Source organism: Chaetodon auriga, chromosome 21, assembly GCF_051107435.1.
Source record: "Chaetodon auriga isolate fChaAug3 chromosome 21, fChaAug3.hap1, whole genome shotgun sequence".
NCBI classification, from domain to species: Eukaryota; Metazoa; Chordata; class Actinopteri; order Chaetodontiformes; family Chaetodontidae; genus Chaetodon; species Chaetodon auriga.
The window spans coordinates 4,334,303-4,360,074 of NC_135094.1; the positions used below are offsets into that span (position 1 = coordinate 4,334,303).

The 25,772-nt window shown below is 43.9% G+C and overlaps 2 protein-coding genes across 4 annotated transcripts in view; one reads left to right on the forward strand and one right to left on the reverse strand.

Moving 5' to 3' along the window:
• The window catches only part of cnksr2a (connector enhancer of kinase suppressor of Ras 2a), a 63,827-nt gene that overhangs the window by 8,644 nt on the left and 29,411 nt on the right, over positions 1–25,772 (reverse strand). Inside the window, exons 13-25 of one of the 3 annotated variants that reach the window (XM_076761717.1) lie at positions 24,491–24,705; positions 22,623–22,674; positions 19,344–19,519; positions 17,864–17,937; positions 17,661–17,732; positions 16,376–16,443; positions 16,091–16,188; positions 15,302–15,520; positions 14,170–14,311; positions 12,837–13,061; positions 11,933–12,123; positions 9,632–9,682; positions 6,127–9,046 (exon numbers count right to left, since the gene is read on the reverse strand). In XM_076761717.1, coding sequence (XP_076617832.1) covers positions 9,665–9,682; positions 11,933–12,123; positions 12,837–13,061; positions 14,170–14,311; positions 15,302–15,520; positions 16,091–16,188; positions 16,376–16,443; positions 17,661–17,732; positions 17,864–17,937; positions 19,344–19,519; positions 22,623–22,674; positions 24,491–24,705 — 1,550 coding nt within the window. In that variant the 3' untranslated portion in view covers positions 6,127–9,046; positions 9,632–9,664. Of the gene's footprint in view, positions 1–6,126; positions 9,047–9,631; positions 9,683–11,932; positions 12,124–12,836; positions 13,062–14,169; positions 14,312–15,301; positions 15,521–16,090; positions 16,189–16,375; positions 16,444–17,660; positions 17,733–17,863; positions 17,938–19,343; positions 19,520–22,622; positions 22,675–24,490; positions 24,706–25,772 lie in introns of those variants that run through there. The other 2 variants (XM_076761714.1, XM_076761716.1) reach the window with 2 other exon arrangements.
• Positions 1,724–4,067, forward strand: klhl34 (kelch-like family member 34). Its single transcript, XM_076761718.1, has one exon. It carries the CDS (start codon positions 1,724–1,726, stop codon positions 3,530–3,532), a length of 1,809 nt encoding a protein of 602 aa, XP_076617833.1. The 3' UTR covers positions 3,533–4,067.

The window sequence follows — 25,772 nt, forward strand, 5'->3', positions numbered from 1 at the left end:
AGAGGCATCTTTGTGCATGGAGTCACTTTGATCCTGACCTAAACCTCCAAATCCAACTCTTTCAAGAAGGAGTGGATCTCACACACACACCACGGGCCCAGATACCCCCCACATCCCTCCCCCATTACAGCACACATCCATCATCACATCACATGTCCTCTTGCACACAGACAAACACACACAGAGCAGCTGTAGCTAAGTTTAGCCTCCATCAGGTCACGGTGGAATATTCAGCCAAGAGAGAAACACTGCTGGTGTTTTAACGACCATACGGGAGGATCTGACATTGTGTGGGAAAGATTAAAAACACTCTGCAGTTTCAAAAAGGCGTGAGTCTGTTTTATTTTGCTCTCTCTCTTTGCGAGTAGCCTGTGCGCTGAATTTTGAACTAGTGTAACTCTTCCATAAAACAAACACACCCACACACACACACACACTCATCTCTGAGCGTGAGCCAGCATTGCCTCAGAGACGCTGATCATAACTCACTACAAAATGTACGTTGCTGCAAGAACTTGTAAGAGTGCAATAAAGTGATGCTGTTTGCATATTGATGTGTGTGTGTGTGTGTGTGTGTGTGTGTGTGTGTGTACCAGGCAGACAGTAGTACACACTCACACAGTAGCTCAACATTAATCAGACGCCTGTAAACACACTGGACGACTTGGAGCCTGGTACTGAAAACAAATCCTCGCTTTATTATTTTTGCTCCGCCGCTCCTGCCGCCGCCTCCGATCTCATGAAAATAATAGCATGACATCAATCTGCATGATTTTGGAGCAGCACACGTCATAATAAGGTCAAATGCCTCCCGAAAGGGCACGGCTTACTTTGATATCAAAATGCTATGCAACTGCTTTTGACACTTGTAAAATGTCTGACAGCTTGGCAAAACTTCCTCGGGTTTGATACCGCGTGAACCTCGCGCTGAATCCGGCGAGCCGTGTTTCTATTCCTGTCCACAGATAGGTGCCGTGGCAGCCGTGTCCTGGAATCTTGGTTCGCAGACTACAGCAGCTGTATTTACCAATGAGTTCATCCACCGGGATAGACACTAAAATCCTGCCAGGCTCCCTCATGTGTGTGCATTTATCCATTCATCTGCTTGCTGGCCGGGTTGGTGTGTGTGTTGGATGCATGTATTTGGGTGACCCCCCCCTCCCACCGGGCGCAGAGGAAAGGGCAGCAGACAGACAGCAGAACACAAAGCCAACAGCAGGCATCACAGAAAGAGACAGGAGGCTTTGGGTCGGACCACGTTTGAGGGCCAACAAAAGGGGGAGGTGGTACACGGGACTGTGTGTGTGTGTGGATGTAGGGGGCAGTTGTTAACCTTTCTATCATGGTGTCACATGACCGCCGCTGCAGACAGAGGAGGACAAAAACACAGATGGAGCGACCTCGACTGAGGAGACGCACTCACTCCTTTCTTTCCCCCTCATTTCCTGCTTCCTGCTTTCAGCCTTCTGTTATCCTTTTCCCAAACTAACGTCTGACTCTCTTTTTGCCTTTTGTGCCGCTTGTTGGCTGCATCTTCTTCGACAGCACTCACTGCTCATTTTCCTGTTCTTTCTGCTTCTTCCTCTTACTTCCTTCCTCACTGCTGACTTCCTTGTACCAGCACGACTAAACTTGCTACTAATCCTGCTTTTGACTGCTTTCTCTTCAACCTCTTGTCCTCTCTCCTCCTGCCTTCCTTCTCTCTTTGCCGCCTATCTTTCGGATGGATAGCTACTCCCTCCTCTACAGTTCCTCCCAAAGAACCGGGCTTCTCTCCGGCTTCCAGCGCTTGCGCTCTCAGAGGAAGATGTGCGATGTCGTCCTTGAGGCCGGCGGTGTATCCTTCCCCTGTCATCGCGCCCTTTTGGCCAGCTCCAGCAAGTATTTTTGGGCTCTTTTTGGAGAGACTACCGCGGAGAGATTAGCCGGCTCCATTAGCCTTCCAGCACTAACACCTGAGGGTTTAGATGCCATTCTGGACTTCCTGTATTCTGGCTGGCTCAGTGTATCGCCGTCAACACTTCCTGTTGTCTTAGAGGCAGCCAGGTACTTGCAGGTGGAGCCGGCGGTGTCAATATGCGAGCGGTTCATTGCTGATGGTTTAAATGCTGAGAATTGCTGTTGCTATGCTAACCTGGCTGAACATCACGCCCTCTCAGATGCACTTGAAGCTGCCAATCAAACCATTGCTATGGAGATGGGGACACTGCTGCAGGAAAGCAGGGATGACCTTCTCAGACTAAATGTCCAATCACTGATGGCGGTGCTCGATGCTGACGAGATACCTGGTGTCAAGGAGGTGGAGCTCATAAAGCTGGCTCTGGATTGGCTGAATGAGAACGGGCCCCTCCCTCTGCTGAAATCAAATCTTCTGCTGAGTCGCCTGCGCTTCGGATTGGTCGCCCCCTCTGACCTCACCAACCTCAGCCATGCCCACAGAGCCATGGCCACACCTCTAATCAGAAGTCAGCTGACTCGAGCGTTGGAGTACCACAGGCTGGGTTCAGCTCAGCCAATCAAACAGAGCAGACAGTCCACACTCAGAGTGTCACCCAATCGTGTGCTGCTTGTGGGTGGAGGATCCAGCCCTGATTGGCCAGAACAGCAGATGCTGGTGTTCGATCCTAGAAGCAGGAAGTTTTCTTCTCTGAGTTCTAGTCTCCCACTGCGACTGAGAAATCACTGTGTGTGCTCAGTGGGAGGTTTCCTCTTCGTGATCGGAGGAGAAGAAGTGAAAGACGGTGACGAGGATGGCAAAAAGTCTGTCACCACAGCAACATCCAACCAGGTGTGGCGCTACGATCCTCGCTTCAACCACTGGGAGAAGGTGGAGTCCATGCTGGAGAGGCGGGCGCAGTTCTCCTGCTGCGTGGTGGAGGATGTTATTTACGCCATCGGGGGTCGACACACACGACCGAACAGCAACACACTCGCCTCCTTAGCTTCTGTTGAGTTTTACGACATGGTTACAGGAGCATGGAGGAGAGGAGCAACGATGCCTCGCCCCCTTTACGGCCATGCTTCTGCTGTGCTTGACAACAACATCTACGTGTCAGGTGGTGTCCCGGGCCACCAGGGCAGCATTCATGGTAGTAACCACACTGATAACCAGGATGACCAGAGAGAGAGCAGCAGAGAAGTCTTATTTTGGGACCTGAAAGGCAGAGTCTGGGAGAAGCGAGCGTCCATGTCCATCGCCAGGTTCAGCCACCGCCTTGCAACCGTCCACGGCCACATCTACGCCCTGTTGGGAATGTACGAGCCTTTCTGCGATATTGAACAGTACGATTCACAGTCAGACCACTGGACCCGCCTTCGACCGCTTCTCATTGGCTCCTTCAACTACGGAATGGTGTCAACGCCGTCTGGGAATCTGCTGGTGTTTGGAGGGAGACGATGGAGCGACGGACAGGAAGTGATAGTGAAGAGTGTGTTGGAGTACGATACAAAGAAAGATCGCTGGAGAGAGATCTGCCAGCTCCCCAGACCTCTCACCGGGACTGAGTGCACTCTCCTGCCCCTGCCTGACTAAAGGGCACATTATGTAAGAATATTTTATCATGAGAGTGAGACAATTTCACTTATAGGCGCAACATGGTCTCAAACACTGAAACAGAGCCCAAAATGATGGTATGACAATATTGGGAATTGTACCCTCAATTCTAATGTGTTTGTCATGTAAACAACAGTTACATTTAGGGAACCTCATGCTAAGCTAAGCTACTCTGCTACTTCTTATAGGAGTAGGACAGTTCAATGAGAAGATCGATAGCACTCTCATATCTGTGTGCTAAATATGATGCTAGAACTGGTTGGCCTGAATTAGCATAGGGCATTACATAATACTTGTAAAACACCTCATTTTTGTTAATTCATGATCTTAAGATGTGTCTTTAAGCATGTTTTTCCTTTAGGGTCAAGCTATCCATTTTCCCTGTCTCCAGTCTTTACGCTGAGCTAAGCTAACCGTCTCCTGGTTTTAGCTAAAGAGAATAAGCTAGTTCCCAAAAGGTTGAACGATTAATTTTTTTAAAACAATATATTTTTTCTTTAGTTTTTTGAGTGTCCGATCAGTCGCACTGACAGATTGTTGGAAAGGACAGCGAAAAAGATGCAACCAAACACTGCTTACTTTAAGGTATTTACCAGATATAGCTAGTGGAAGCTAATTACAATGACAGTAGAATAAGCTTTAAGTCCTGGATCACCATAAATGACTAGCAACCAGTGAGAAGTGAGATCCAGGGTGTTTTGTGAATGATACTCCTGTGATCGAATGTGGCAATGCTCCGAGAAGACAAATTAAACCGAGGAGAGGAGATAAAAAGGATTTGGAGAACAGGCAGAGGAGAGGTAAAGAGATTTAGCAGGAAGAATGTAATTCCTGCACAGATGAATTTCCAGGAAGAGGCTGAGCCGGGCTGCGGAGGAGGCTATCGCACATGTGAGGGAATAGAGAGGAGGTCGAAACGGGAGATAAGGTGATGAGGGTGGAGGAAGACACCTTTGAAATAAAAACAGAAAAGCCGAGCTCAATATTTTATGGAGGTTGTAGATAGAAGTTCCATGCATGTGACATTCCTGTTTATTGACTAGCGATGAATAATTTAAGTTTTCTATAAGATAAGGTATAGAAATAGAAGCAAAACAACGATCTTGAGTGACCTTTTTCTGTTCTGTTTTCCCGTTTCATCATTTTCCATTTGCACTGACAACCAAATGGACTTAGCGGGTTAAAGCTGCAGAGCAGAAAAGGCATCGGCAGGAAATCATATGCATGATTTGTGGGTAATAGCTAAGTATCCTGCTGGAGTTCATTATTCATTGACTTTGGTGCTTGTATCTTCTTCCATTTTAATCATGGATGTCAACTTGTGCTGTCTGCGTAACATTATTTATTCAACATGTTTTATGTTTGAAGATAACGTAGGATTCAAAATTAATTGGGTGTCTGTCTCCTTTTATCCAGTAGTGATTCCTGTCAATGAAAAAAAAAAAAAAAAAAAAAAGTGCTCAACTTGAGTAATAACTTCTAAAGTTAGACATTCAGGCATATTAAAATACTTTCTATACAAATCATGGTTTGCAGGCTTTTCAGTTGCCAATTATTGTTGGAATTTAATATCGATTTTTGCAGCATTTCACAATTTAACATTCCAATTGGTAATTAGCAAGAAGTCATGAATATGTACTACAAATACTGGCCATGATCCACTGAAAAAATCTGAAAACGATCATGCTATTAACAACCAATAAAGCTGAATTATGACAGTGATTATCTCTGGTGTGTGTTTTTACTTTATCTCCCTTTGAATAACCTCAATCATTGGAATAAAGCAGCATCTTTGTTTTATGTGTTGCTTTACAACTTGGTTTATTATAAAAACTAGCTGAAGAACAAACTTTTTGATTACGTTTGCTAATGTTTCTGGACAACAAGCGAAGCTAAGCTAAGATGATGTTGGCTAGTAGTTATCCTTAGATACTCTTATTATAGACTCGTTAATCCAGTTTAATGCTAACCAAGCTAGCCATACTTTCTGTCTGACAATGTGCGCAGACAGAAGTGAATTTTCAGCATGACTGCTAACAAAGGCAGTGAGTCCATTGCAAGCTAGCTTGCAGCTACCTGATGTTAGCTAGCAAGTAAGCTAGGTGATATGTTAACGGTTTCAGGCAATTAAACACAGAGGTCAAATCTGTGTGAATGGTGTGACGTGCTAACTGTTACTGTGAACCTTTTTACTTTTACTAGATTAATTACGGTGTTGTACTTCCTACGGAGACTTAATGTTGATCTTTCAGTGGTGATCAGGTCACCATGTCTCTTAAACTGCAACAGAACAACTGAAACCAGCTGCTGGCGTCCGATCAGTCGTCCCGCAGGAGTTTCTGCTGAGCTGTGATTGTACCATTGATGGAGACAAACAGGGATTCTGATTGGTCAGGTGGGAGGAGGAGCAGAGTTTCTAAACCAGAAGATCTCTGCTGGTTTGTCATGGACTCTCTCTCTACCTGCGTTTGCAGCAGCCGTTATCGCCGCTCATCATCCCTCCCTACATCCTTCCGGCCTCCTCTCCTTCTCACCGTCCAACGAAACGAAAACAAACCACAAACACACCTTCATCCAACGCTTCAACCACGCTTTATTGAACCACCCTCTTCTACACGCAGAATGATCACGTAAATAAATACCGTTATTTTACCATAATTTATAGATTGAACATTAAACGATCTTTACTCAACTGTCCAAAATAAACCTGATAGAATTAGAGAACATCATCCAAGACACTTAGTTTGCACTCTATAAAGAGAGATGTACTGTATCTAGAGATTTCAAACACAAAAACAGAAAAGGAATATTGTGTTTATCTACAGCAAAGACATGCTACTACAACCAACCACGGGCAGCAGCATAGAAACAGCATTCAAACAGTGTTTATCGTTGTTTATTGGCGTGTGTGCATGTCTTTATGTGTGTGTATTCATGTGCACGATTGCTTTCATAGTTTTGTGCAGTGTCTCTGAGTATTAAGTCATTTGCCAGCAGCGTACAAATAACAAACTAATATATTTTTATTAGATCCATATTTCAAGTCTTATGCAAATATGTCCTCATATTCTCTATGTGGCATGCAGGATACGGAGAGCCTCTGAGGAAAAATCCACCCTGAGAAACTTTTACACCGCTCAATAAAACATAATCAATCTGCCATGTTCTCAAAGTTTCAGGAGGTCTTTTCTGTGGCGACCTGAGCAACCTCTCACAAACTTTTCCAACTGTTGTTGACTCATAAACAAGCCCGACTCCAAAAGAGGTTGGCACACTGTGTAAAACATAAATAAAAGTGAGTCGTTCATGAGCGACGATGGAACGAGGTTCACTACTTTGTGAACACATGATTGGACAAAGGGAATTAACACATGGGCTCAGGAACACTTCAGAAAACCGTTGTTGGTAAACACAGTTTGTTGGCAAATGATTTGATTCTGTTTTTATTTACGTTTTTCACAGCGTCACAACTTTCTATGGAATCAAGGTTTTACTTTTAGATGCCATGGTGACCATATCTCAGGTGTTATGGGTCCAGACACAAATACCAAGAACTCCATCTCCCCTTTTGAAGGTGTGCACAATGTCTGACATACTGTCAGTTAACTGCCTTTTAAAATGAACCCAATCTGCATGTCAAGCAAACAACAGGTTAAGATTTCTAACAAAAAAAAAGTTTGACTCCTAAGAGTTAAGTTTCCTCAGTTCTTAGAGTTGGATATTTTGGAACTTTGACCTCCACAGAGCCTTTGTTAGAGGATATGATGGGTAGGTTGCATTATGAGGGTCTGCTGGAGTCAATATGAGGCTTCTGCAGTCTGAGTTCGACAAGTCAAATGAGTATTTTTATCAAAGTCACCATCTGTTTTGGACAAAATTGCATTTTGTATTTTCATACAGAACAAGGACGGTGGATTTTGTCCGTTTCTTTCTGAAATTACTTTAAGAAAGGATCTCTTTGCAGCCATTATGAAGAGGGGGAACGCTTTCAATGTACATACAGGCATATCGGTATTGTTATAAGACATTCTCAAAAAATGTGAACCTCTTCTTTATGAGGTGTCATGGGATTGAGGATGTAATAAAAGATATTGCAGAATCTTTATGCAGGCCTTACAGGGACTTTGTCTGAACATGAGCTGTTTTTATGGAGATGAAACAATAATAAAAAATCAATAATGAGGTGCATTATAATATTCAACCAAGGATGTTTCATGTTTCCATCAAAGTGATTTAAAGGAGCTGTTTAGGCCTGAATGAATGAATGAAAGAGCTCTAATAAAGGCAGCTTGTATCAAATGTAAAATTAAATGAATCCACAATTGTTTTCTCTGACAGGACTCTTAGTTTACAGTGACGTTGCTGGAGGTAAAGTGATGCTGACAGTGAATATGAATAACAGCTTGACAGGGACTTGTCAGAGAAACTGGCATCTTATCAGTTTTGTGCAAGAATAACAAAAAAGAAACCACAACGTGGGCTCACTAGCTGTTTGAAAACAGTGTCGAAGTGTTTTTAGGGTGGACTTTTCCTTTAAATGGGTCGTATTCCAGGAGTGTGCATGCTTCAGGTCCAGCCCAGCACAGTACGTACAGTAATTCTACCAAACCAGCACAAACAAAAGTCTCTAAGACTAGATAGAAACTGAGCCTAGTTGATTTAAAAAAGACCTGTGCTAACGGTTCTCTGCTGTAACACTGACTGTACAGAAAAAACCATCATATACATCAAGTATTGGGCTTGATAGAATACAACGTGTGTCACTCGGTGGCTATGGGACTGTCTATGAGACGCTGCGCAGTCAGTATAAACATGGCACAACAAGCAGGATGAAATACTGTTAATGGCAGCTCATGAAGATACTATTCTGAGACGTCTGTCCATGTCAGGAGGAACAAACTGATGTCCAGGGTTTGCTTCTTTATATGGCGTTTTCCACAGAGAGTATTTAAAGAGCACGAAAGCTAACATGTAATACTTAAGAGTCAGTTTATCATCCGCCCCCGAGCCAGCTGGAGTGGCATGACCAATCAGCTCGTAGATTGATGTGACATGAGGGCCACGCGGGCGTCTCCTCGGAAAGCTGTCATGTTGCACTTGTACACAGCGGCTGCTGAAAGCGTGTCGAGTCGCCCCTAGCAAGTCCACCACTGATCGCAACCCTGATGCTCCAAACCGTCCTCTGCCGTTTGCTCGACTCCTTCCACAATCAGGAGGTGAGAGCAACTTAAGCCTGTGTGTGTGTGTGTGTGTGTGTGTGTGTGTGTGTGTGTGTGTGTGTGTGTGTTACACTCGTCAGACGTGGGTCTCGATGTAGGAGTGTGTGTGAGAGAGTGAGGGGGTGAGGGGAGGGCCGGGGTCTGATTCAGCGGTCGAGTCTGGCTCCTGAGAGAACAGCTCCTGATAGGCTCTTTTCCACTCCTGGAACTCTGCCGACGACAGCTGGGGATTGGCCAAGAGCCTGTCAATCAGCGCTAGCTCCCCCTCCCTGTCCTATGGGGGATGCAGAAACAGAGGAGGGGCTCCGTCAACTTTTGGGATTTTTAGTCATTTTAAACCACTAAAACGCAGACACACGTGAAGCAAGACACACACTTAAGGGGACACACTAAGTTTGGGGGAGATTCACGCTCAGTTACAGACGCTAACACCATCCATCTGTTCTGGTTTTCTGAGATGTCATGTGAAAAGTCTGACTCCTACAACCACTGATGCTAATTGGTAAGTAAGGACGGTTGTCATAAATGCCATTATCGATAATTAATAAATCATTTTCCAATGCTTTTTTAGATATGAGTGATTAATAAGGTGGGTTTGGGTTGCCAGGCTGTTAAAAATGCTCTTAGCTAATAGACTGTTTGACCTCATTCAGGAAATCTCAAATTCAGGAACCTCACTTGTGCTAATTCATTTAACATACCCTAAAATTATCGTCACCGAGCTGAAAACACGGCTGTTTTCTTGGCTTGTGAAAAGTTGACATGTTGGAGATGCGTGATTTTCACAGGAAAGCAACATTAAGGAAGACTCGGCGGTTTATTAGAAAATAAGACACACGACTGTTCATTGATGACTTACTATAAGTGCAGACTCGCTGGCTCGAGTTGTCCATCATGGCTTAAACCTGATCTATAAAGCATTAGTAAGAATTAGTCAATCATTTATTGATCATTAATAAAGCCATCATTACAGGTAATAAACACTTCATGACATGAGTTACGTTTAATGAAGTGGATCAATATCTGAAACAGTCGGATATAAAAAGAGCCGCATTAACTTTATGGACTTACTGATTCTTCAGCATTACTATATGTGAACAATTGAAAGATTTGGATTATTAAAAAATATGTTGTTTTTAGTTAAAAGCACTGATTCCTCTGATAAAACTGAACCAAATCAAATCATTTATGTAATCATCATCCATTTATTATGTCCAGGATGTGCTACATATGCTACAACAGACACGTTTTGCATCACTGTAGCTTTGAGGAGGACAAATCTTCACTTCTCATCTGGACTGGAGCCTCGTTTCAGTTTTGATCCATAAAATAAACACAGAAAACATGAACGTCTTTGTTGTTTCCACAGAACCGCTGCAGGTAAGTCCATGCTGCCTGAACACACAAGTACAACCTGATTCAAGACGGGGTCAACCAGAGTCACATGGATGACTTTAGTGTCCACTGTTTGCTCTCATTGTCCAAACTCCCCCCGAAAACTTGGTGTATTCCTCTAAGAGACGCCAGACAGGGAACAAACATGTAAGCTCCTCCACCCAAAATGCACCAGCAGACACGGGCAGCCAAAGCCACAGACCCTCGCAAGAAGCCGCTGTAGCTCCACGCACAAGCGACGAAGCCCCCAACGCCCTCGCCGACCACCCCGGCCCACATACACGGAGGAAGCAACAAAGATACAAACTCTAAAGACAAAAGAAGACACAGCCACAGCAAAAGAGCCAGTCACAGGCACCCAGCCCAGGAACATAACCACTGCTCATACAGCACAAAGCCACAGATGGCGGCTGGACAAAGCTCTGCAGAGAAGGCTCAAACCAAACCGAGGAGACAGACTGGGACAGATGATGGCACTGAAACCAACAGGACAAACACTTTCCAGCATGTGTGTGTTTATATGTGTGTTTATGTGTAAATCAGGGTCAGAAATTCACGGTTTAGTACAGCGAAATGCAAAGGAAAGTTTCCAAGTATCCCTCTGCGAAAGTAATTAGGAGTGCAGTTTTATCCATTTCAGCCGGCACACGTTTAATGTGGTTCTGTGCATTCATGTGTGGATGTGATTATTGTAACCCAGTGGGCCAGGAAAAATACACAGTGACAAAGGTCGTTCTTTCAACCCAGAGCGGTTAAGAAAAACATGGATTTTGACGGGAAAGTGGCGAGTTTAGTAAATGTAAGCAGCACAAAGTGAGTTTATCAGAAAATGCCAGCCTCATAGAAACTAAAGCGTTCATTACTCTGAGGGGTGAAATAACAACAAAGGACAGCAAACGTTGGTCTGCAAGAGCTGCAGCAGAACAGTGGCATCAGATATGAGTGAGATATGAGGAACACTGCAGTTTAAAGTTGTAATCCTTAAGATTTTCATGTAACCAAATCTTGTGTTTGATGCTATTTATGGTCTGCATTTTTTCCTCTGTAGCCATTAAATGCATTTACATTCACTGATCGCCTCTCTATGCAGTAGTTTTCTATCTTGGTGGCGGAGTCCGCCATTCCCGCACCGGATTCAAAGTGCGCAACCTCATTTCCTATGCTGCTAGGTCACATTAAAAATGCTTTTTTCGTGAGGCGCTCGCAGGAAAGAAAAGCTTTCATTTATCGAAAAACAGGTCTACAAAACAACTGCGATTTTCAGCATCTTTTAACAATAGATTTAAATATGGCAGCAGGTAATGGAAGAGGAAGCAGCAGCCACGCCTCCAGCTCTTCCTCCTTTTGCTGCGCTCTGTTTTGTGCCGTGTGCAGCATGAAATCAGATCACAGTTGCGATTATTTTTGACCGACTTTTAACAAAATGAATTTGTTTGACTGCTCTGTGAACAGAAACACCAGCTGCTCTTATGTTAGATTTCAAACAAAACAGCCGCTCAAACTATTTCCTGTAGTTTTAAACTGCACTTCAGGTCATCAAATCATCCAGGTCAGAAGTCTTAAGGATTATAACTTCAATATAAAACAAACTATTCAAGAAAATGTGTTAATTTGCACTAAAGAATAGAGTTGAAAAAGGACTGAAAATGTGCTGAAATGTCCTTTAATTCTTACCTCAGTGTACCAGCTTTTTCTGTGTGCATGCCATTCATGTGTGTTTTTTAAGCTTCATATATTTCCTGCTCGTGTGTGCATTCAAACCAACCTTCAGCGTGGACGTCAGTATGCGGAGGCGGTGCAGACGGTCGTTCAGCTGAGGGTCGGCGGCCCGTCGGAGGAAGGACTGCCTGAACTCTGATTGGCCTTTGCCAGACTCGGACCCTCGGCCTAGAGGACAAACCCCGCCCTGCTCGCACGCACGAAACAGGTCGCCGAGGGAGGCGCCCTCGCTGCCGCCTTCACACAGACAGACAGGAGGACAGAGTCGCACTCTTAATGGTGATTTAAACCCTCCTTCACTCTCACACTCAGAAGATTTGCAGTCAAAGGCTAAAGAGCTGTCAGTTAGTGATGTCTCAGAGCGACCACTGGAGGACAGTAAAACACACCTCAACACTTCACTATAACACACATCTGCTCGTCACGGAAAGATTATTCATGATGATAAAATCCTGCTCTCTCTTTCCCTCCAGCTTCAGGAGCGTTTCTCCTCTTTGGCAGGTTTATTTCCTCTGCCTGACCAATTGAAAGAGAATCCACGTGATCACTGTATGTCATTGTTCTCGCCTTTGTTTCTCTCTCTCTTGTTTACTAATTCAGTTTGCCGCTTTTCTTTTTGCACACTGCTGCGCCCACCTTGGCAACAAGTGCGCCATCGTGTCATTAGCCTCATTAGATGAGTGTGTGGCAGCGGTGTGTGTTACCCAGTAGAGATGGAAATGTGTCTGCCTGAGAGCGTTTTTATTTCTGGCACATGTTCTGACGTCTTCACCTTAAAAAAAAAATCATCTTTTTTTGGGTCTCTGGTGGCTGTCGTTCGATGTGAGGCACATTTTCCCTCTCTGCTGTTCGTCCACACGCCCACGCATTACAACACCGCATGTTTGCTCTGTGCTCGTCCTCCTCTTGCACTTGCTTCACCGTACACGTATGATCCTCGCTAAACTCACCGTTGCGTGTTTGCTGTTCTTCCTTGGCGGGGGGCGTGAGGAGCGTGTGCAGGTTGCTGTCTCGTGGCAGTGTGAAGCTGCGGGGTTTCCCTCCCTGGGTTGCCATAGGAATCAGCCTCTGCATCGCCATGGGCAGCGGGACATTCCTCTGTGCAGGAAGAGTGTAAACGGCTCCGGCCATCATGGTCCCGCCGCCCGGACCGGGCTCGGCAAAGACCGCGTCCTCTGCGGCGATAAGAAGACATAAGACGAGGGATGACAAACGGCACATTTTTCTTCCCATTGAGTGTAAACATCAATCCAGCATCACTTATTTTTAACAGGACATACAACTACTTTTTTATATTTGGTGCAGAACCGCAAAGAAAACTTTTCCAACCATATTTTGTGCCAGTTAAATTCTCTATGGAGGAAGACCACCGATCACATGAACTTCAAACGCAGTGCAGCAAGCATAAGGAGTCAAATATGATCCACATTATTAAAATGTGCAGCCGAGAGAATATTTCTTCTTCCAGATGGTTAGAGGACACTTTGAGGATTCTGGAAACACCTTCAGAACAGCGGTAAAAAGTTGCAGAGACATTGCAGATTTTTTTTTTTGGATGCTTGTCTCTGTGACCTGAAAATAATGGTAATACATGAGAGGCATTAACTGGGGCTCCGTCACCCTCGAACAGCGTCAAATATGATAGTGTACAAATACTCGGGCGTTCACCTTAACCACAAACTGGACTGGACAAACAACACAGATGTCCTGTACACGAGGGGGCAAAGTCGTCTCCACCTGCTCAGAAGACTGAGGTCCTTTGGAGGATGCAGGACACCATTAAAACCCTTTTATGGTTCTGGTGGCACCTGCAGTTTTCTATGCAGTCGGCTTGTGGAAGCTCAGAGAGGGACAGAAAGAGACTGAACAAACCGGACTGCCCTCTGGACACCATCGAGGAGGTGGGTGAGAGGAGGATGTTAGCCAGGCTGACATCGATCATGGACAACCCATCCCACCCCCTGCAGCAGACAGCGGGGGGCTTAAGCAGCTCCTTCAGTAACAGATTGCTGCATCCAGTGTGGAAGACAGAACGCTACCGCAGGTCCTTCATCCCAGCAGCTGTCAGACTGTTTAAGTCCAGCATCAGTTAACGGAGCTCTGTGCTGATGCTGTTTTCCCCTTTTCTATATCATAGACCACACTGTATTTATTACCTATACTGGCAACTGTATTTTTTAGAAACTGTACATATACACACACACACATACACTCGTGCAATTCAATGTTCTGTCTTCATCAGCAGGTTGGACACATGAAGCACCTGGTTTGTTTGCGTGTTACCTAGTGGTCCAGTTTGTAGGTAGTGCAGTCCAGCCTCGGTCAGAGGTGTCTCGATCAGGTCCTGCCAAGAACGTCTCTGAGACGAGGAAGAGCGGCCCGGAGACCCTGTCTCACTGCTGCCCCCCGCGGGACTGGACCGGTACTACAGGTAACAGCAACAGATGCACGTACACAGTAAGTATTGTTCAGCCATATTATTCATTCATTCATGTTTTTGGGTGAGTTTTCCAACTGACCAGAGGTGACTTAAAAACTCCTCTCCCAAATCCCCTGGATTTGTTGAATTTCAAGAATCGTAAATGAATAAAATAAATAAATAAAACGTATGGAGACCTGCCAGCGGCCCCTCGAGGTTTAAATATTCACTAAAACCAACACTACAAAAGTGTTGGAGCGACAAACATCCTGAGGCTTTGCCCAGCTCGGAGTCTTACAGGCAGTGGGGCTCAAAAAATGTAAATTTTGTCCTGTGAGTTGTGCTGGAACAAAATCCATTACAATAATTTCCATGGTAATTAAAATCCCACTGGTTAAAGTCTCCACTGGCAGAATGAAAGTAATCAGCTGTGTGACATTTACATCATGACATTTTAGCCTCAAAACACCCCCAGAGACAAAAAAAAATATATCCATGTACTGGGCTGAATTGCACTAGAAACAAGTTAGGAATGATTTTTAATGTACTTTTGAGAGAAATATGTCTTTGAGACCTTTCTAAATGACTTATTAAAGAAGAGTTTGACATTTTGAGAAGTAGGCTCGAGGTCTTGGCAGTTGGATTTTGTTACCTTTAGACAGGACCAGGCGAGCTGCTTCCCCCCTGTGTCCTGGCTTTATGCTAAGATAAGCTAAGCTAGTTGCCTCCCGGCTGGACAGCTTGATCGTCTCATTCAACTCTCAGCAAGAAAGCAAATAAGCATATTTTCTCAAAAGTGCATTGTAGAAAATGGAGAATGTTCTGGAGAAGATGAATGCAGTAACAAACCAGCTACATTTTGGCCTGTTGGTGGCGCTAAAGGAGCAGACATAGGGTCATGTTAAATAATAACTGTCCGGAGACCATAAATATTCAGTTAAATGGATGAAAATCAGGCCTTTGCTTGTTGACATGCTGTGCTTTTAACTGACACACCTCTATAGGATCGCATCTGTACTGCACGTCGCTGCTGCTGCTGCCCCCTGGCTTTCTCCCACTATGTGTGGTGCCTCCCCCTAGCGGACCCGGGTGGTACTGCGGCTCTGCGGCCACCGCGGGCGGCTCGCCGCAGAGGAAGTCCTCCTGGGAAGAGCGAGAGCGAGACGTCTCCGTGGAAGACAGTCGAGTGGTCCGGCCTTCCAAGTAGGCACTCATCTGACAGAGAGAGGAAAGAGCGAAAATCCAGCTCGCGTCAATTATCAACTGGTCTCATTCAAATGTGATGACACACTTAAAAAAAAAAGGATTTCAATCAAGCGAGGCAGCCAGATGACTTCCAAGGAGGCAGGGTGATGACTGAATAAGTAGAGAGAAAGTAAGAAACACGAAGACAAAGAAGAAGAGATGAGAGTTTGGACATGAGTGGAAATGAGTGTATTTGAGTGTCTGCAGAAACACCAAAGACTCCTTATTACAAGGATTTTCAAGCATTATTATCTTAACAGCTCAGCTTAAAAGGTGTAGTTGTTGTTGTTTTATTCATTTTATCCCAGGCTAAACACTACGAGCCCAAAGACAAAGACATCTGATGTGGAGCAAAGCAGCAGGAGGGCCAATTATAGCAACAATTAGACCAATTTTGGCCAACCGCTGCCCGTAGGCTAAACTGGCAATAACTTCAACTGTTAAAATGGACAGCGGAGGAGCGCTGAGCATGATTTCTGCCTTCAAGTACAGCATGTACTTTATATGAGCACGTAGTACAGTCATGTGTGAGTGACTCACTGATGGAGGCCGTGGGTAGGTATCGTATGGAGGTGGGGGACTGTCCTGTTTAGGGCTGGAGGTGGTGTCATCCTCATGTTCGCTCTCACTCCAGTAATCTGCAGGAAACCCACACACAGACAGTCAGAAACACCAACCATCTATTTACTACATAGATCTAGCACAGGAAGTGTACTGTAAGTCTAAAAAAGAACAGAAGTATTACTGTGTTTTGTACTGAAAACATCATCTTTCAGCCACCATCTGCTGAAGTTCCCCTCAGCAAATCACTGAATGAACCCTCACCCTGCTCCTGGCGTATCCTCTCTCGCTCGGCGTAGCCCACAGCGGCCATGTTGAGACGACTCAGCCACCTAACAGCAGGGAAGGAACACCCAGAAGGAGGTTCAGGTTCAGATTAATAGATTCATGGCATAAAACAAAGCAGGGAAAAGAAAGAAGGAATACACACAGTGTGACAAATTAACCACAAACACCCTCCAGATATCACGACCAACCCACAGGAAATGCGTCATGAAACCGCATGCAGCAACACAACCAAACACAAGAAGAGAAAAATATCACTTCAAAAAAAGATCACTTCACTGAGTTATCAACACACTCCTACAACAATGTCAGAGACAGTTTAAAAAATGGAAAAAATAATCATAACCTGGTGCCTAGATTACCCACAATACACCTCAACCGCCAACAGCAACACTTCATCTCATAGCTGACTCGAATGACATCACTGGAGGACATTTATCAGACAATATTGCAAAAAAAAACATGTTTTAGAGACTTAATTAAAAATTATGGGAAATGTGTTAATTTGCTTTGTTGCCAAGAGTTAGATGAGAAGATGACATGAGAAGTTAGGCGAGGACTAGCTTAGCTTAGCTTAGCTTAGCTTAGCATAAAGCCTGGAAACAGCTAGCCTGGTTCTGTGTAAAGGGAACAAAGTCTCCCAACCAGCACCACTAAAGCTCACTAAGTAACACGTTATATACAAAACCTTAAGAATTGAGCTAAGGTCGTTGTTTCTGCTTCCTTTCAGTCTTTATGCTAAGCTAACAGGCTGCTTTTCATTTAACTCTTGGCAAGAAAATGAATAAGCATATTTCCAAAAAATGTCAAACTATTCCTTAATAAGTAATTTAGAAGGTTTTAAAGACTTATTTCTCTCAAAAAACAGTGAAGATAAACCCTCCGTGGGCTGATATTCTCTCTTTTCCACTGCAATTCAACCAATTTGGTAAAATATTATTTTCATTTTGAAACTCATTGGAAACAATTGATATTATTAACAAAATCCTTTCTTGCATTTAGGGGATGATTATGTAAATGACAACACAGTTTGGAGAGCCTTTGCAGGGGTTGAAACTGGAACCACAGTGGAAATTATCTTGCAAATTATGGTTTTCATGCATGACTTGGCAAATACAAACAGGCGGTCTTTTTTATTATCAGATAAAAAGCAGATTTCTTCTCTGCTTTGGGGATAGTGAACAGGAAGCTGCACTCCTGCCATCCAACAGGGAGCTCGCCTTTCTGGATGACCTTCAGCTGTGTTTAGCACATGCTGATTTACCTGTTCATGTCATCCACTCCATCTGCTGCAAAGTAGAAGCTCTTGACCTTGGGGTGACATGCTTTGAAAGCACTAGAGAGACACGAGGGGAACAGAAGGAGTTATTTTTCCAGGCAAACATTTATTCATCAGAACATGTCAACTGCACATGCACAAGCGTATACACATTAATATGCAACAGAGTGTTGTCATCAAGCACTTACTACTTCTTGCGACATTCACTGGCCCGGTCAATCTTAAACTCGGGAAGACTGACAAAACCCTCTGCTTTCTCATCCTGAACAGCCAGAAATAAAAAAAAATGAAGAGATCAATAATTTGCTAACAGGAAGTTGGAAAGGCTAAAGAAAGGTGTTTGTTTTAGTCCAATCTGGTGTATTTCCTTCAAATGTGGTGATTGTGACTCTTGGGCAGTAAACACAGAAAGGAGCCACCTTGATCAGCCATTTTGGCTAATTGCAGAGGGATCTGGGTTGCGACAGTTCTTGGGATCATCCAATCGTAGTGAAACCTTTCAGACCCACCCCTTGCCACTAAGCCAATCAAAGGCCAAACTCTGCCTCTGATTGGCTCACCTTGATATTCTTAGCCTAGCCAATCTCACTCTTCATGCCTAAACCTAACCAACCCAACAAATGAAGGCAATCAGTACTAGCCAATCAGAGTCAGTAGTGCGGGTATTGACTTCGCCAACCTAGAAAAAAATATCGCCTCTAATCCTAACGCTGTCCTTCCTGGGTGTGATGTTAAGTTTGCTCGCCAAGATTTACACATATGAGGCTGTAGATAGCACAGATGATGTGTCCATGCTAACTTTAAAACCATGCTAGCTAAGCTGTTTGAGCTAAATGCTAACATCAGCATCTTAACATGCTCACAAAGACAATGTTAGCATACTGATGTTTCGCAGATATAACAGTTACCATGGTCATTATCTTTATCATGTTAGCATGCTAATATTTCCTTTATAGCACTAAATACAAAGTAGAGGAGTCTGGAAATGTCATTAGTTTGAAGGTATTTGCTGACAAACCAAAGGTGACAATTCACAGATATCAACCTTATGGTGGCGACAGATAAGAAGTCAGGTGATCACCAAAGATATTGGGACTCGTCCTCGGGGCAACGTGGATGTTTACAACAGATTTCATGGCAATCAAATAGCTGCTGAGGCATTTCAGTCTGGACCAAAGTGACGGACTCACCAACCAGCCAGCATCTCTAAAGCCTCACTGCCGGCGTGGCTGAAAACCATGAAGTTCTCCTCGGACTTTGTAACATTTCAAAAGACTTCAGAGAACTTAAACTTTACACACATTTATGCTAAAATCAGGGTGAAATCTTTACTACTACACGGCAAAGTATTGATGACTCATCCGTAGCTGTGAAATTGTAGCATAAAGCTTGACTTCAGGGTAACTTCTGCACAGTTTTCCCTCCCTTTGAGCAAAGCGGCACTAACAGCAGCTATTTCAAAAACTTGCACAGCTCTCGTTAAGTTACAGCACGCACAGATTATGATAAATTTCATCATTTGTTTCAGACCCCACTTAATTTAACATTGTGAAATGTGGTAGAATTTTTGGGAAACTGCCACTTGAAATACTTTTTCAGCATCTATTGTCAGTAAACATGCAGGCAGGAGGCTGGAGGAGGAAAGGTCAAGTATAAAAGGAGACTTGCCTCCTCATTGATGTACCAGTACAGGCAGTTGTCCTTCAGCACAAACCAGTACTTCTTCCACTTCTGAGAGAAATAACCTTTTGCATCTCTCTTTCTCCACAGCCAGCCCTCGCAGTCTCCTCTGCCCAGCGCCTTGCAGGAAACACGCCTCCGACTGAGGGAGGCCAAACTGCGTCCTGGAACAACACGGAGGAAACGTGAAGGCGGCGTTGCCAAATGGAGAGAATACAAATGACACAACTGAAGGAAAGCTGAAAGTAAGAGAAATGGTCAAAGAGCAGTGCATAGTACTAATGCTGCTTGTAAGTGCTCACTCTTTCATAGTAGTGTGAATAAAAGCAATCACAAAATGCCACATCCTAATGTAGCAATTATTCTTGGCAAGAGTTCGGCCTCTGGATCTGACAGAACGCTGCTGCACTGCAGTAAGGTACGAGGTGTTTCATAAAAATTGCCTTTTTTCCTTCTGGCATAAAAGCCCTGTAACATTTTTCACAGCAGGCTCCTCATTAGAGATTACTGGAGAAACTTGGCTCCCAGTTGAGGGTCGCCGAGAAACTTTTATTGTGCTGTATCAAAAGTCTTCCAGCTTTAAAAAGGAGAACACAATTCAATACTCCCCGTACTTTCTGAAGGGAAAGTGCAAAGAGTAAATCTCCAAACGAAACAACTTCTTCCACCGTGCGACACAAGAAAGCTACAGTGAAAGAAAACGTTCAGCGTGAAATGCTTTGAAGCCTGGAGAGACTTTGCAGATAATTAACAGGTTATAGAAGAAACCAAAGAACAGAAACTGTACGTCCTGAAAATGTACAAAAGAGCACTCGGCTCGTCTGTGCAAGCAGGTTGTTACGACCCACATTTAGGCTTATGTACGTCGTTAAGTGGTGACCTCTAGTGGTCATAGTAATAAAGACGGAAGCAAAGTATGAAGCGGAAGAAAATCCATGTATGGAGGAGGCGCGGTGGATGGATGGATGGATTTTAACTTGCGTAACGTACATTACTTATGTCAATAGTACTGCAACCATTTCACAACGTTGACCACGTGATGATGAAGATCCGGTACGCCGTCAACAGTCATATATGTCTTTTTGGGAGCCACTGGCTATCAATCTATTCAGTCATTTAGGCACGAGGACGTGTTGCTCAATCCATTTTCTGTGCAGCAGCTCCACACTAAAGGCTGATACCATCACCAATTTGAGTTTTGGCCTTCGGACAGACTTATCAATTTAAGAAAATGAAGATTGACCTCAGCCTGAACCAAAAGCAGAAACTCATATTTCATTAGCTCTTTGATAAGGACTCGGAGCATTTTAACCGTCATTAAATCATTATCATCACATTCATTTTCAAACTTTGGTGTAATCGCTGTAAATAAACAAAGCCGTCGCCTGAGAAAAGTGCAGATGGGCCCGGAGCTTTTCAGAGCTTCTCACAAAGGCAGATGGTGAAACGAGTGAAAGAATCACTTCCAACATGTTGATCCTCGTTAGTGTGGTGAGAGGAAAAGAACGCTTCGGTCAAAGAGGCAAAGAAACTGATACCAGGGAGTAAAATCATCTAAACAAGAGGAGGAGCAGAAGGATTTATGGGATACCGTCGGTGGCTTTCAGCCATGTTTGAGGACAAAACTTCTAAAGAAAAGTAATGAAAGAATTCAGCTTACAATGAGATCCGGTGTATGTATAAAACACCACATATTAGACGTTCAATGCTTCGTTTTCATCTTCAAATAACGACCTTCTGACAAGAAGAAATGCTGAATAACTGGATATTTCTATGGCAATGTTCATGTGGACTCAGTCTCGAGCAGATTGAAAACTGCCTCGCCTGCAGTCCAGACTGGACTCATGAAAATCTGCAAAATCATCATAATGTATTAAAATGCAAATACAGTGGCCTCTGCACAAAATGTGAGGAAGATGTTTTTCTGTCGTGGAGACTCGAGTTGGAGCAGATAATAATTTAAAAACTCCAGTCGGAAAAACTCCCAACTTGTAGAATATAGATTCCTACCGTCAGTGAATTTTTTATTTATATCACACCGGATGAAATAAACAAGAAGCTGTGACTGATTAGTCTGATCAGCGTCTTCTCGCCCACACTTTAACATTAATAAATGACCAAAACAGCACTGCAGTATTAACTAGTGCTGAAACGATTCATCAATTAGACAATTAGTCATTGGACAGAACATTGATCAACAACAGTTTAGATAAAAAAAATATATCAAGAAAAAACGTCAAAAATCAGCAGGATCCAGCTGCTCATATGTGAAGATTAACTACTTTTCTCTGTTTTAAATCAGTTTAACTCGATTCTTTTTTAGGTTTTTGGACAGTTGGTTTGCCATTTGATGGATGAAAATTAGTTGCAAAGCACATCCTGAAAACAAATCACAAACTAAATTATCACACATTTCACTAATAAGCAAATATTCACTCTGTTGCATGATACTAATGAAAGATCCACAATGTTCTACCAAAATAAAAATGTTAGAAAATGACAAAAAACCAATCTCTCTCTCTCTCTCTCTCTCTCTCTCTCTCTCTCTCTCTCTAATAATAATAATGATAATAGTTTTCTATGGTTTCCCACACAGGAAGTTCCTGGAATGGAACATGCAGACCCCGTGTTCAGTGGTGCATTTCTTAGTAATTACGTCCAATTAGCTGCTACCTTCAGAGAGCCTTTCAGTGAGTGCAGAGCAGGTCGGCTGCACATGCGAAAATATTAACTCAAAAAGGTGTTTTGCTTGTTGCTTCTTCATCTGCAGAGGAGGGACAGTGCCTCTCATCCTCCCATTATTCATCCAATGAACATGCACAGAAAAACAGCTTCTCATTCAGCGGAGATGAAATTAACAATATTTGCATAATTTCTGCGGTTATCGGACTCAAATTCTTATGCAAAGTAGAGTATTTTTATGTCTTTGGATGGGAAAAATGTCCACAGGCAAGCTTGCAAGCTTCTAATAATGAATGAATGGTTATTTTGGTTATCTTGGGCCTGTCATTTATTGGAAAAATGTTCATAAACAATAGAGCCAATACAAGTCTCTTTTTTGCCTGTAATTAGAACTAAAACGCACATTTTTGAAGTGTCACTAAGATAACTGGTCCAATCGAAGCAGCAGCTGCTCTCATATTTTCGTACAGCGTCCATTAGCTGAGCGTCCCTGAGAGAGCGAATGAATGAATGACCGCAACCGGCGAGTGTCGGACTGTGACGGCAGCTCGTGCTTGAAACCGAACAGGTGGCGTCTCTGCTTACCTTTATTCTTCTTCCTGGTTTTTGACTGCAGAGAGGAGGACTGTTGGTATGTCTGAGAGCGTGTTGGAAAGAAGAGAAGAAGAGGGAGGGTGAGCAGGCTGTCAGGATGAATCAGTGGCCTTTGTTTGCTGCAAAGAATCCTGGGATATAAAAGATGACAGATCTTAGGGAGCGGAGGAGACGAGGCAGGAGGCACACAGATACAAAGGGAAACTCTCTCTCTCTCATTATCTCTTTTTCACACTGACACACACATGTGCGGGTGGAAAAGTCAAGCTCATGGAGCACTTCGGCAGCTCTCACACCTCTAAACATAGAACAGAGGGACAGGAAGGGAGGGGAGCGAGCGCTGGCACAATAGGACGTCCAGGTGACGGAGGAAACGAGGGAAAATAGAGCTCAGGGGCCTCGTGGGATTAAACTGAAATTTCAGTAAGCAAAATGTGAAGGGCAAACATCTAGCAGAGGTCTGACACAGTCCCTTTGCTAGCTGTGAACCACAACTTGATCCCAGTGTTCTTTGGCATGCGTCTTTATTAGATTCTGCTAAATTTTAGCATTAAAAACCGAGCCGAATTAGCCATGAGCCGCTCCTGTTCGCAGTGCACCCATGGATGCACAGACTACTATCACTGGAGTACTTTGATACTGAAGAAAAGTTAAAAACGTGTTGATTCTCAAGCAAGTTCTGCAGTTAAACGACAGTAAAATCCTGCTTTTTTACTTGTAATGGACTTGTAATTTAGTGAAGTATCTCTACACTGTGGTACTGAGTACTTTTACTTAAGTAAAAGATCTGAATACTTCCTGCATCACTGCTGATATCTGAGCAGATTCATGGATGTTTATTTGCAACAGACATGGGAGATTGCAGCATCTTTGCGTCATGTCTCTCGCCCTTGGAAATCATCAAACCCTCAGATCTAAAACATCCATCTCTGACCGGCGTGTTTGAGACGTGACCTCTCTCGACAGGTCAGATGGGGCAACACACCGGCTCTGATGTCACGATATTACACGTGTCAGAGTCTGGAGCTCGGCCACTCGCGGCCCCACGCTCAGCAAGGCAGATGACATGGACCCGCCCACACCCACTGACACGCCATCTGCCATCGCAGCATCCATGCACGCTGTCAACATGCACACACACACACATTTAATTTCCAAAGAGATGCTGAGATGTATAAGGTCACCACCGGCCAAACCGACTGTCTGGACGTGAGAGCGGCGAGCTCAGACGGACAGCCAGGGTGGACAGATGTCATGGGACTGACAGGGGGGTAATAACGAGTCAGCATTCGCTCAGATCACACTTCACTGCGGCACTTTTTCTCTATTCCCCTCAAATCTCTGAGCATCAAGTCAAATCAGAGAGGAGGCAGGTTGTTGCGTCATTTGACTTGTTTTACTTTGAGGAGACAACTGAGGGCAAAAGTCAGAGGAGTTTCACCACCTTGTTTGATCTGCGTTATGCAACCACGTAATGCAATCTGGAAGCTACTACCTGCAACCTGCAAGTACAATTAACTTTCATTTCACTCTTCAAATACAGGTACTTGTGTTTTATGCTAAGAGCTCATTGCAGTGAGGTTTCAAACTATTTCTTATAAAGGAATAGTTCGGACATTTTGGCAGGAAGATTGATACCACTCTTACAACTGTGTGGTAGATATGAAGCTGGAAGCAGCAGCCGTTAGCTTAGCTTAGCATAAAGACAGGAAACGGGGAAAACAGCTAGCTTGGCTCTGTCACAGGGTAACAAAATCTGCCTACAAAATTAGCTTTACAGCTAAGCTAGCTGTTGTGTGATTGAGAAAAAAGAAGTCAAATTACACAGAATTTATTACAAAAAAGACAAAATGGCTTACATGATAAATGGAGGCGGGGTCTCTCGGCGGAGAATCTCTCTGGTTGGTCTGGAGGACGTAGTGGGAGGGGCTTTGGCTGTGGTGGCTCCGCCTCTTGGCGCGCTTGGCCGTGTCATTGGACCGTTTGCCCGGACGAGCCGTGTGGGAGGAGTAGTCCTCAGAGCCGGTCCTCTCGTCCAAGCCGGACAGTCCAACGTAACGCATCAGGGACGCTTCTGCACGAGCAAATCAGCACACACACGCCAAGTACGTGAGACTCACATGGACATTTGCATCAGGGATGTCACTAAAGGGCCCAAATTCATCCTTATCATTTCGTCGACAGGATCGTGTTCTTTGTTTTCTAACCTTCAGTCATTCAGTCAGGTATTTTTAAGGCTTAATTTGAGACCAAATTAAAAAAACATTTGAATATAACACAATGCCAAAAGGTCACATCACTCAGAGATCCATTAAAATTAGACGAGAAGAATTATGAGAAAAAATAATTAGTTACAGATTTTGACCTTTAATCACAGCATCATTATTGAGCCAATACCAGAACAAATATGTGGAAATCCTTAAGATTAACTCAAAAATATATATTTATTTTTTGCCTTTTAGTTTTAATTGGCTTTTAAAACAGAATTCAGTAGCAAAACTATGCAACATGTCTGTCCATTGTACATTAATACTGAAGTATAGAGCTGTTTTGCTCACTTTCTCCATAAATACACATCTCATTGCAGCTTATTTAGATCAAGCAGCAGCTGCTTGTTGCTCCAAACTTTCTGTCATCGCTCATTTTAAAGGCCAATACGTCCGACCTCACAGCACTGATCGACGTTTCACGAGCCGCGATCGAACTTCAAACTTGTTCAGTCGTCTGACAACAGAAATCAGATGATCAGAGGTGCCGATTCGTACAGGATTAATGTGATCATGTGACCTCTGTGTTTGGTGATTTGTGTCCCCTGATACTCGTCCAGTACGAACAGGGCTAAAGTGGAAACTCTGACGGTGTCAGAACTGGTGTTTTTAAATGGTCCTCTGGGTTTTTTAAGCTTTGCCAGTGGAGGAGCTGACAGTCACCTCCATGCTCCAACAGGAGGCGCACAAACTGGGGTAGCTGCTAGCTTCAAGCTAACGTCAATCAACAGAAACAGAACCAACTTCACTGGGTCAGAAAACCATTGGCTGCTGGTTTGAAAGACCAGATAATGGATCCATATTCCACTGCCGCCTGTCATGGCGTCCGGGGCGATAATGCTGTTTTGGTGTGTGAGCCGTGTCCACACACGTC

Coding starts and splice junctions, on each gene's coding strand:
- klhl34 (XM_076761718.1), top strand. CDS start 1,724: ATGGATAGCTACTCCCTCCTCTACAGTTCCTCCCAAAGAACCGGGCTT.